This window comes from Salvia miltiorrhiza, chromosome 4 (genome assembly GCF_028751815.1).
Source record: "Salvia miltiorrhiza cultivar Shanhuang (shh) chromosome 4, IMPLAD_Smil_shh, whole genome shotgun sequence".
NCBI lineage: Eukaryota > Viridiplantae > Streptophyta > Magnoliopsida > Lamiales > Lamiaceae > Salvia > Salvia miltiorrhiza.
Genome location: NC_080390.1, coordinates 7,278,264 through 7,288,840, shown reverse-complemented (window position 1 = coordinate 7,288,840; position 10,577 = coordinate 7,278,264). Strand labels below are relative to the sequence as shown.

The following is a 10,577-nucleotide window of genomic DNA, read 5'->3' as shown; positions in this document are numbered from 1 at the left end:
GCCTCAATCTTATCTTGAGTTTATTTTACCCTTTGATGTCATCACTCTTATGTGTGTGTGTGTGTGTGTGTGTGTGAGAGAGAGAGAGAGAGAGAGTCAACCTCCATGGATCACCAACCACAGCCAAATGTGTGATCGCATGCTGCAATAGTCCAGGTTGGTCCAACCTCCTCTTCCAACTCAGAACCTTCACATCTTTAAAACTTGATTTCCATTTAAATCCTCATCAAAACTTGGAGGATGCAACAATGGCCACATGCTTCCAGCCACCCGCAGCAGCCCTAGAAGACGACTCTGCCGTGCTCTTCTCGACGTCGGCCTCCCCGGAGGAGTCCACCAGCCAGTCCTCCTCCTCCAACCACTCCCCACCCCACCACCACCACACCCAAACACCTTACAAACTCACAGTCACCAACCTATCCTACACCATCCAAAAACAAACATGGCTCCCAACCCTCATCTCCCGCAGCCCGAGCCCCACGCCGATCAACATCCTGAGATCGGTCTCCTTCATCGCGAGAACCTCCGAGATCCTCGCGGTCGTGGGCCCCAGCGGCACGGGCAAGTCCACCCTCCTCAGAATCGTCTCCGGCCGGGTGAGGGACCGGGACTTCGACCCCGGCAGCATCGTCCTCAACGACAGCGTCGCAGCCAGCCAAGAACATCTGAGAAAGATCTGCGGCTTCGTTGCTCAAGAAGACACCCTCTTCCCTCTCCTCACAGTCAAAGAAACGCTCATGTTCAGCGCCAAGTTCCGGCTGAAGGAGATGACGGCTCGCGATAGGGAAGACCGAGTCGAAAACCTAATGCAAGAGCTCGGACTCGTCCACGTCGCGGATGCCTTTGTCGGAGATGAAGAGAATCGCGGGATATCGGGAGGGGAGAGGAAGAGAGTCTCCATCGGAGTGGATGTGATCCATGACCCTCCCATCCTGCTTCTCGACGAGCCGACTTCGGGCCTTGACAGCAGCTCGGCTCTCCATGTAGTCGAGCTGCTCTCGTCCATGGCTCGAGCCAGGCAGAGGACCATAGTCCTCTCCATTCATCAGCCCAGCTACCGAATCCTCCAGCGCATCCCGAGTTTCTTGATCCTCTCCCGCGGCTCAGTCGCTCACCACGGCTCGCTGCAGGCTCTAGAGCTAGCCATCACGAAGCAGGGGTTCAAGATCCCGCCACAGATCAACCCTCTCGAGTTCTCAATGGAGATCATATCGATTCTAGAAGAATCCCACTCCAAATCCAACCCTAGTTTGGTGTATCCTTCATATAATTCAACGTTGCAGATTGAAACAGCAGCTGCTGATCCATTTGTTTGGAGACTGTTTGAGATAATGGTGCTGTGTGTTAGGCTGTGGAAGATCATTTACAGAACAAAGCAGCTTTTGTTAGCTCGAACGATGCAAGCTCTCGTTGGAGGCTTCGGTTTAGGGAGTGTTTATGTCCGAGTAAGGAAGGACGAAGGCGGTGTTGCAGAGAGATTAGGCCTCTTCGCGTTCAGCCTCAGCTTCCTCCTCTCCTCCACCGTCGAAGCTCTGCCTATTTACCTCCAAGAGCGCCGCGTCTTGATGAAGGAGGCGTCGAGGGGCTCCTACCGAGTCTCCTCCTACTTGATCGCCAATACCATCATCTTCTTCCCCTTCTTGTTTGTGGTGGCGATCCTCTTCTCCGTGCCATTGTATTGGATTGTCGGGCTCAACCCTTCGCCCTCGGCTTTCCTGTTTTTCACGTTTGTCGTCTGGCTGATCGTGCTGATGGCGAGCTCCCTCGTGCTGTTCCTGAGCGTTGTGTCCCCGGATTTCATCTCCGGGAACTCGCTCATCTGCACTGCCCTCGGGGCATTTTTCCTCTTCTCGGGATACTTCATCCCGAGAGAGTTCATCCCCAAGTACTGGCTCTTCATGTATTACGTCTCTCTCTATAGGTACCCTCTTGATTCCCTGCTTCTGAACGAGTACTGGAGCCAGAGAGACGAGTGCTTCTCGAAGGGATGTGTGCTCACGGGGAGAGACGTGTTGAAGAGCAGGGGATTGGAGGAGGACACGAGATGGATCAACGTCGGGATCATGCTCGCCTTCTTCGTCGTGTATCGGATACTTTCTTGGATCGTTCTTACGCGGAAGGTGTCCAAGACGACGTTGTGATCGGAGCGTTTGCTAGGGTTTTCAGATGTTAGGTTTCAAAATTTGTTGAGGTCCCTTCAATGTTAAGGGTGTCCAATATCAATAATGCAAGCAAGCCTTACAAAATATGCAATGAGAGAATCATTAATTGGTTGCAAGCTTGAGTTCAAAGTTCCAACTACCATTTGTCTCACTTTAAATGCATCAATGGTCCATCCATATACGAAATGACTCATTTGCTAAAGAAATTTGAATAGGTCTCTTCTCTCTTACAACTTTGCGCAAAAAGAAACCTATTTTTGTTGCCCTCCTTTTGTTGAATTTCTTGTGTTCTTGCCTATGAAACAATCTATTTTTTCTGAGTTAAGAGTGTTTGCTATTGTACAAAATGTAGCAAGAAAAGTGGGACTAATTTGTAGTCTCACTTAAGCAGCAGCTATGAATTTGCGGCAGATGATTTATTTCTCTTGGAAATGCCAATCTCTCAACATGATTGCTAAATATTGCCGCAAAATATTGACAGATTGGAATAAATTGCGTTTTGATTGCTCAAAATTTAAGATTAACCAGACTTTTGCCTTCATCCTTTATGTTTTTACATGTATATATGGATTTGGATTAGAGATGGCAATGGATATTGGACCCGGTTAAGATCCATGAATTCAGATTCATTTTTTAGGGCCTGGATCTTATTTTTTTTGGACCCGATGGATTTGGGCCGAATCTGGATTTCAATTTATAAAACGGATCTGGATCTTGAAATTACAGATCCGGATCCGACCAAAATCCAACCCGTGGATTCATTTTTTTAATATATATAATTTAGAGTGGATTTTTAAAATGGTCACTTTCATATTGTAAAGATAAAAAATGTCCACTGTTACCAAAATACCCTTCACATTAAAAATTAAAAAAAATGTCCACTTTACATCACCCCTTTAAAAAATCCCGCAATTCACAACCAGTGTAAATTCACAACTTGTGAATTGTGAAGTCACAACCAGAATTTTTTGTTTATGAATTCACAACCAGTCGAATTCACAATCAAAATTTAATTCACAACCAGATTTTTTTGGTTGTGAATTCACAACCTAAATTTAATTCACAATAAGAATTTTTGGTTGTGAATTCAAAACCAGTCGAATTCACAACGAAAATTTAATTCACAACCGTAAACCCTAAACCCTAAACCCTAAACTTACTCTAAACCATAAACCCTAAACCCTGAACCTTAAACAATCGAACTCACAACAAGAATTTTTTGATTGTGAATTCACAAGCCTAAGCCCACTCTAAATCCTAAACCCTAAATCAACTCTAAACTCTAAACCCTAAAACCTAAAACCCTGAATTCACAATTCACAACCAGTCGAATTCACAACCAGAATTTTTTGTTTGTGAATTCACAACTGAACTGAAACACTAAACCCTAAACCTAAACCCTAGTTGTGAATTATTACGATTGTGAATTCACAACTGAACTAAAACAGTAAATTCACAACTGAACTGAACTGAAACCCTAAACTCTAGTTGTGAATTATTACGATTGTGAATTCACAATTGAACTGAAACAGTAAATTCACAACTGAACTGAACTGAAACCCTAAACCCTAGTTGTGAATTATTACGATTGTGAATTCATAACTGAACTGAAACAGTAAATTCACAACTGAACTGAACTGAAACACTAAAACCTAGTTGTGAATTATTACGATTGTGAATTCACAACTGAACTGAACCAGTCGAATTCACAATCAAATTTAATTCACAATCAGATTTTTTTGGTTGTGAATTCACAACCAGTCGAATTCACAACCTAAATTTAATTCACAATAAGAATTTTTTGGTTGTGAATTCAAAACCAGTCGAATTCACAACGAAAATTTAATTAACAATCGTAAGCCCTAAACCCTATCTAAACCCTAAACTCACTCTAAACCATAAACCCTGAACCTTAAACAGTCGAATTCACAATAAAAAAAATTGATTGTGAATTCACAAGCTTAAGCCCACTCTAAACCGTAAACCCTAAAACCTAAACCGTAAACCTACTCTAAACCCTAAACCCTAAAACCTAAACCCTAAATTGACATGATATGAACATTAAAAATCATGAAAAAGTGAGTGTTATCACCTCTACACAAGGTGATACAATACATCGCATGCAGGTGAAATTGAACTCAAGACCTTTTACAAAGAAAAATCTTGTGGTGTATCAATTTTGTCACTTGATAAATCCACTCTAAATCCTAAACCCTAAATCGTAAACCCACTCTAAACCCTAAACCCACTCTAAACTCACTCTAAACCCTAAACCTAAACCCTTATCCCTAAACCCTACACAGTCGAATTCACAACAAGAATTTTTTGGTTGTGAATTTACAACCAAAATTTAATTCACAGCCAGAATTTTTTGATTGTGAATTCACAACTAAAATTTAATTCACAACCACAATTTATTTTGGCTGTGAATTCAAGTAGTTGTGAATTTGAGTTTTTAAAGTTTGAATTCACAACTAAAACTAGAATTTATTTTGATTGTGAATTCACAACCAGAATTTATTTTGATTGTGAATTCAAGTAGTTGTGAATTTGAGTTTTTAAAGTTTGAATTCACAACTAAACATAATTTATTTTGGTTGTGAATTCGAGTTTTAGTTGTGAATTCAAAAATATGAAATTGTGAATTCATAGATGCGGTCGTGAATTCAAGAACCCGAATTATATACTTCAGAATACAAAATTTCAGTTCCAAGAACATGCCAATTAAGCTTCATACTTTAGTCTTTAGCCGACAAGATTAATAAATAATAAAACACTTTTACAATTTTCAAAATCCAACAAAACAAAAGAAAAACTTTTGGCCCCTAAACAAACTCCAAAATCAACTCATACATTTTCTGCAGCAAGCATCACAACTCATCAAGCTTCATGTACAACCAAGCACCCAATAATCCCAGTCATCTTCCCACTGGTGCGTCATTTCTTCGCCTTCATCTTGCTCATCCCAATCTGCCAGATCCACTCACAAATTAAAGATACTTGATTATCACAAAAGTTCGATGAAATCTGCAAATCGTCCTTCTATGAGAACCTTATTCCTCTCCTGCAACCTCCGGTTATTCTCTTGTATAACCTCCATCGTCCTCTTCCTCTCATTCTCCATCTCGGACTTTGTTTGTGGCTCATGAGCCCTGTAAAACATATATCCAAGGAAAACACACGAGGGCCAAAACCAAACCAGTTCATCAAACAAGCTTTCCTTTTTTATTGGACCCCTTTTTAGGAAACTTTCGAAGCAGGCCTTTCCACATAATTTACCCCAGCAGAAAAGGCAACAGATTTTGGCAAGTTTAGAGACGACAATTAAATCGCATGCAGAGTGATTTCAGGACAAGGCAATTAAGCATACCTCCCAAGCTCCAAATAGTCACTTCTGTCATCATCGTCTTCCTCACTACTCTCCTCTTCTTCTGCAACTGCTTCAGAATCGTCTGATGAATCAGAAGCAGCATCCAGCTCCGCATCAAGAATTGCTACAAAGTCATCGCTGCTTGAAGAGTGGACAGGTGAGTCCTCTGGTAAACTCCTCTGTCATGACATCCAGAAAATTCATGACTAAGAACTTTTGCTTCACGAACTCTCTTTTAAACAAATTATAGCACATATTGTGACGCAGTTTCCTGAAGGGCTCCCATCAACTTTATAGAAAAAGTAGTGATAACAATAAACATTTATTCTTTCAACCAACTATCTCATGGCATCAGCTAAAACATATTTCAGTGATTCTCCAAGAACATGCCTTACACTAATGCCAGCTTATGCAACTCACAGTAACCCTCAGATCAATTTTATCAGTTCACATATTTACAGTTCCCATCAGTTTTATCAGTTCACAATTCACCGTCCAATTGTATCAATTCGTCGAAATATCACCAAGGATATACCGCATTAAGCCAAATGGGTAATCAAACTTGAATTAACAACAGTAGAAGCAAAGCATCAGCTGCATAACCAAAATTAGAGAAAAAAAAAGGAACAAAAAAAAAAGGAAAAAGATAACTTGTGAACAAAACCCTGCATAAACCTCAGTTGAAACAGCCCCCAATTGTTCTCTGAAATCTGATCAACGCATTGCACAGTAGCAGGGTTACAAGAAGTTGGTGCTGCTTCTGAACTACCGGAAAAATAACAGCTGATAACAATTGCTCAAATCAAACTACCTCAACTTGTCACATCAAACACAAAATCACAATCAATTCCGATGACAAAACTCATATTTCTTCAATAAACATCAATAGATAGAGAAACAGAGATAACTAGACACACACAAATACCAGCTTGTTTCTTCTCCGTGGAGCTGCCGCTCCGCTGCAGTATCTCGAGCTCCGTGGAGCTGCCGCTCCGCTGCAGTATCTCGAGCTCCGTGGAGCTGCCGCTCTGTGGAGCCCACAATCCAGTGTAGGAGAAAATATATAATGAAATATACGACGAAATAAGAACATAAACCTGGAGAAGCCCGACGAGGGGAGAGGACGGCACATCACCAGAAGCCATTAACTCTGAATCTCTGCCTCTAAACTCTAAGGTAACAAAAGAGATTCATGGGGAGCCATTTTGGATGAAAATATGGATGCTCCGACTTTGAAAGGGGTCCAAATAGTAATGCTGTGATTGGTTTGAAAATAACAGATTCAGTTGCAGATGTAGAAAAAGTGGTGTCTGTTAGATCTGTGCATCGTGGAAATGGATATTTATCAGTTCAAAGTGAAATAAATGTCAGCAATCTTAAGAAAAATGAAGTACTTTCAAGTAAAAGGGAGATGGATGCTAATTGTATCCTTTTTCTGTAGCTTTGGTGGTTTTACTCTGTACTTGTTGAGGAACTGCTGGGACTTGAATGTCATGTTTGTTGTTTCTCATGCTCTCATGCAATAACCTAATTTGCTAGTTTCCTGGTTTTATTCTTTCCGTAACTTGATATACCAGCTATATCTGGTGTTAAGAGGCCTTTTGATGAGCAGCAACCTTCGGTGCATGTAATATATAGCTCTCTACCAAGGTATGCTACAACTATGCACACACTATTCTATTTGAATTGTAATTGCTACTGATAAGTTTCCATTCTATATTTCTATTATCAGAGAAAGTAAGCAAAAGCTTGAAAAGCTGTTAGAGCAGTGGTCCCAATGGCATTCACAGTGGAGCTCTACATCAGATGTAAGCCCATTGTGATCTGCACCTAAAATATATGAATTGATACAGTAGATATTGCCATTGATAGTGGTCAAAGACTAGGCTTGACACAATGTAGACAAACAAAATTTACAGGGGCCTCCAAAGGTCATCGATGAAATTTTAATGCACATTTGAATTTAGATAATTTAGTTCAAATCAAGACGCATGGACAAAAAATGCAACCAAGTTAGAAATCTAAATATGAAAAGATGACTGGGAAGAACAGTACCTGGGTAGCAAATACGAGTAGCTCTCCAATTGCGAAAAGTGCCAGAAAGACATACAGGCTATGAAAACAAAAGGCAGCAAAGCAGAATACTGCTCCGAGGAGTGTAGCAACTGACAGAAGCTGCAAACAAAATAGCAAGAATAAAGAAAACGAATAAGAGAGATAAATAACTGACTGGGTCTACGTCACGGGGCGAAGGAAGATCGGGAAGGGAGTGAATGGAAGACTTCTGCGAATTCGAGAGACCAATGCAACTTCATACAATGCTGGTGCAATTCATATCATACTAAGCCCCAAAATTGCTAATGATAATCATAACAAGTCGAAAAATACACCATTTCTTTATCCAAAGATTATCTGCTTCTGCTACAAAATTTTAGAATAGAACTGAAGTCTTATGACGTACTTTTGATTTGAACCGATAAAATTAATGGATGGAATCCATGAGAAAAAAAGCCCTAAATTTGGGGATCAACAGATTTGAAATCAAAATGAAAGCACGCACCTTTGATTGGCTTTAGCCTCGACAATGAATTACCGGATTATGCGACAAATCGACGGTGCGAATGTACAGAGGAAGGCGGCGGTTGCTATAGTTTGCTGCTATCACCGAAAAATCTGAGGGCAAGGCCGGTGGCCGAACTTGTGAAGGAGAAGCACTTGTCACTCTCCGCGCTACCGCCACCGCGGCTCCAAATTGGGCCGCCCGCCGCCCAAGACGCTCGCGCAGCGCCTCGTCTGGATCCTGCTCTCTTTCCTCCTCAAGCGCCAGGGGATTTTCCTCTTCGCGCCTCTTCTCTACATCTCCAGTATGCTCTTCTACATGGGAGGCTAAAGTTGCGGCGGGGGGTGAAGCAAGAGATGGCGGAGGCGACGAGGCCGGGGCAGTGGCGCTTCGCCGGCGATCTGAGCTCGGAGGGAGAGAGAGAGAGAGGGGGGGGAGGGAGAGTGAAACCGTGAAAGAGGAAGTGGAGATGAAATGGGCTATTTTAGGCTGAGGGGCATTTCCGTCCTTTCAACCATAAAATGAACAATTTTTATTATTTTTATCTTAGTGGATATTTTTTATTTTTACAATATGAAAGTGGACAGTTTTATATATTTACTCTATAATTTATATTTATTTTACTAATAATATTAAATATAAAAATTAAGGATAATACACAAATTATATTATTTGAAAGTAGTTGTACCATGGATGATGGAGACTTTTTTTTCTTATAAATTGTAATTTGGAAGACTTGTTCTAATGGACTTCGGCATTGAGATTTGTTTATATTGAATTTTTTATGACTTATTTTTCTATGTTAAGACTTTGTATTGCATGAATGTTTTTTGTGCAATATTTTTTATGATGGAAACTAGATGTTATAGATTTTATGACTTTTTTTTTTTAAATTTATTTTAACTAGATGTTATAGATTTTCTGCCCGAAACCGGCGGTTTCTGAAGATTATTAATTTTTACATTTTTTATGCATAGAATTAAATTCAATGAAGATTATCAATTTTTATGCATTATTTTGATTGTGAATGTGTTAGAATTATTTTTTCCTTTATTGTATTTCAATATTTCAACACAAGTCATTTAATTTTTTTAAAAAAATATTTTTAAAACTTGTAAGTAACTTATTATATTTTTAACACTTGTAAGTAAGTTATTATATTTTCAAATTTCAACACTTGTAAGTTATTATATTATTTAAGATTTTTAAGTTGAGTAATTTCAAAATTATTAAAGTTGAGTAATTTTAAAATTATTTAAATTGAGTAATTTTAAATTTTAAAAAACACAACATATATTTATAACTTATAAGTTATTATATATTTAGTCGGGCCGACCCTATAGGGTGCCGGGCCATGCGGTTACGGGCTAGTCGGGTTATAATTTTTATCGGGTTGGAAATTTTCAACACTAACCCTCTCGAATTGATGGGTTAATCGGGGCAACCCACGAGTTTCGGGCTGGATTAACATCCCTACATATTACATACATTTAGGGCTGGGAATCGGGTCGGGATCGGGTACCCGATCCCGATTAAGGTGGAAAACCGATACCCGGTCCCGAACCCGAAAAAAAATCGGGTACCCTAATACCCGAGTCGGGTACCCGAGTCGGGTATTCGGGTACCCTAAATTACCCGGTCAAAATTGCATGTTTCAGGTCAAACTGTGAAAATCGGGTATTTCGGGTATTAGGGTACCCGATTTTCCTTAATCGGGTATTAGGGTACCCTAATACCCAAAAATACCCGATTTTTAAAAAAAAAATTCGAAAATGTAACCCCTAATTAAATAATTTAATATATATTTAATAAAAAATCGGGTATTTCGGGTATACCCGATACCCGATCGGGTATACCCGATACCCGATTTTTCCCCACCCTAAATACCCGGTCCCTAATTTTTCGGGTATAGGGTACCCGATACTCGATTTTTTCGGGTCGGGTAATCGGGTACCCTATACCCGAACCCTATCTTCCCACCCCTACATACATTAACTATAATAGTAATAGGAAAGGTTTGATATGTACACAATATAGGTAGCTTGCTTTACATATTTTATTAAGAGAGAAATTTTTTTATAGCCTTAGTTCATAAATATACAAGTTATCTAGCCCTAGTTCATAATATACAAGTTACATAACCATTTTTTGCTTAAATTACTATCGTACCCTTAGTTATCTTGGTCCACAAAATAGAAATTCAAAGAAATACTCTTCCTTTCTTTCCAAAACTGAAAATTCTACCCTATTCTTAAAAAAAAAAATTGACTTCCTCAATCCATTGAAATTCGAACACGTTCATCGCCGCCCAGCTTCGCCCCGTCGCCGTCGAAGCCCAGCTACGCCTCGCCGTCGTGCACTACTTCTACCCGCATTTAAGCTAAGAGAAATTGCGTGCTGCTGCAGAAATCCGATCAAAATCTATGCCGGTTGGTGTGGATTTGGTGGCCAGTTGGCTTGAGGCTAAGGGAGTGGAGGAGGGCCA

General features: G+C 40.2%; 2 protein-coding genes across 12 annotated transcripts; one reads left to right on the top strand and one right to left on the bottom strand.

Annotated features, from left to right (window-relative positions):
* Positions 1 to 27: 27 nt before the first annotated feature.
* Positions 28 to 2,278, top strand: LOC131022479 (ABC transporter G family member 23). Its single transcript, XM_057951983.1, has one exon. It carries the CDS (start codon positions 249 to 251, stop codon positions 2,139 to 2,141), a length of 1,893 nt encoding a protein of 630 aa, XP_057807966.1. The 5' UTR covers positions 28 to 248; the 3' UTR covers positions 2,142 to 2,278.
* A 2,611-nt stretch (positions 2,279 to 4,889) lies between these two features.
* On the bottom strand, positions 4,890 to 8,577 carry LOC131022511 (uncharacterized). 11 transcript variants are annotated; one of them, XR_009101306.1, is made up of 6 exons: positions 8,093 to 8,568; positions 7,588 to 7,707; positions 6,208 to 6,851; positions 5,533 to 5,711; positions 5,215 to 5,314; positions 4,890 to 5,132 (listed from the first exon to the last, which is right to left on the bottom strand). XR_009101306.1 is itself a non-coding variant. In XM_057952036.1 (6 exons), the coding sequence occupies exons 3-6, from the start codon at positions 6,662 to 6,664 to the stop codon at positions 5,170 to 5,172; spliced, it is 495 nt and encodes a 164-aa protein (XP_057808019.1). In that variant the 5' UTR covers positions 6,665 to 6,851; positions 7,588 to 7,707; positions 8,093 to 8,577; the 3' UTR covers positions 4,890 to 5,169. The 11 variants fall into 11 exon arrangements, 7 of the variants coding, with proteins under 7 accessions (XP_057808019.1, XP_057808018.1, XP_057808017.1 ...); XM_057952036.1 differs by having other exon boundaries at positions 4,890 to 5,314; positions 6,458 to 6,525; positions 6,562 to 6,851; positions 8,093 to 8,577; XM_057952035.1 differs by having other exon boundaries at positions 6,458 to 6,788; positions 8,093 to 8,565.
* Positions 8,578 to 10,577: the final 2,000 nt, after the last annotated feature.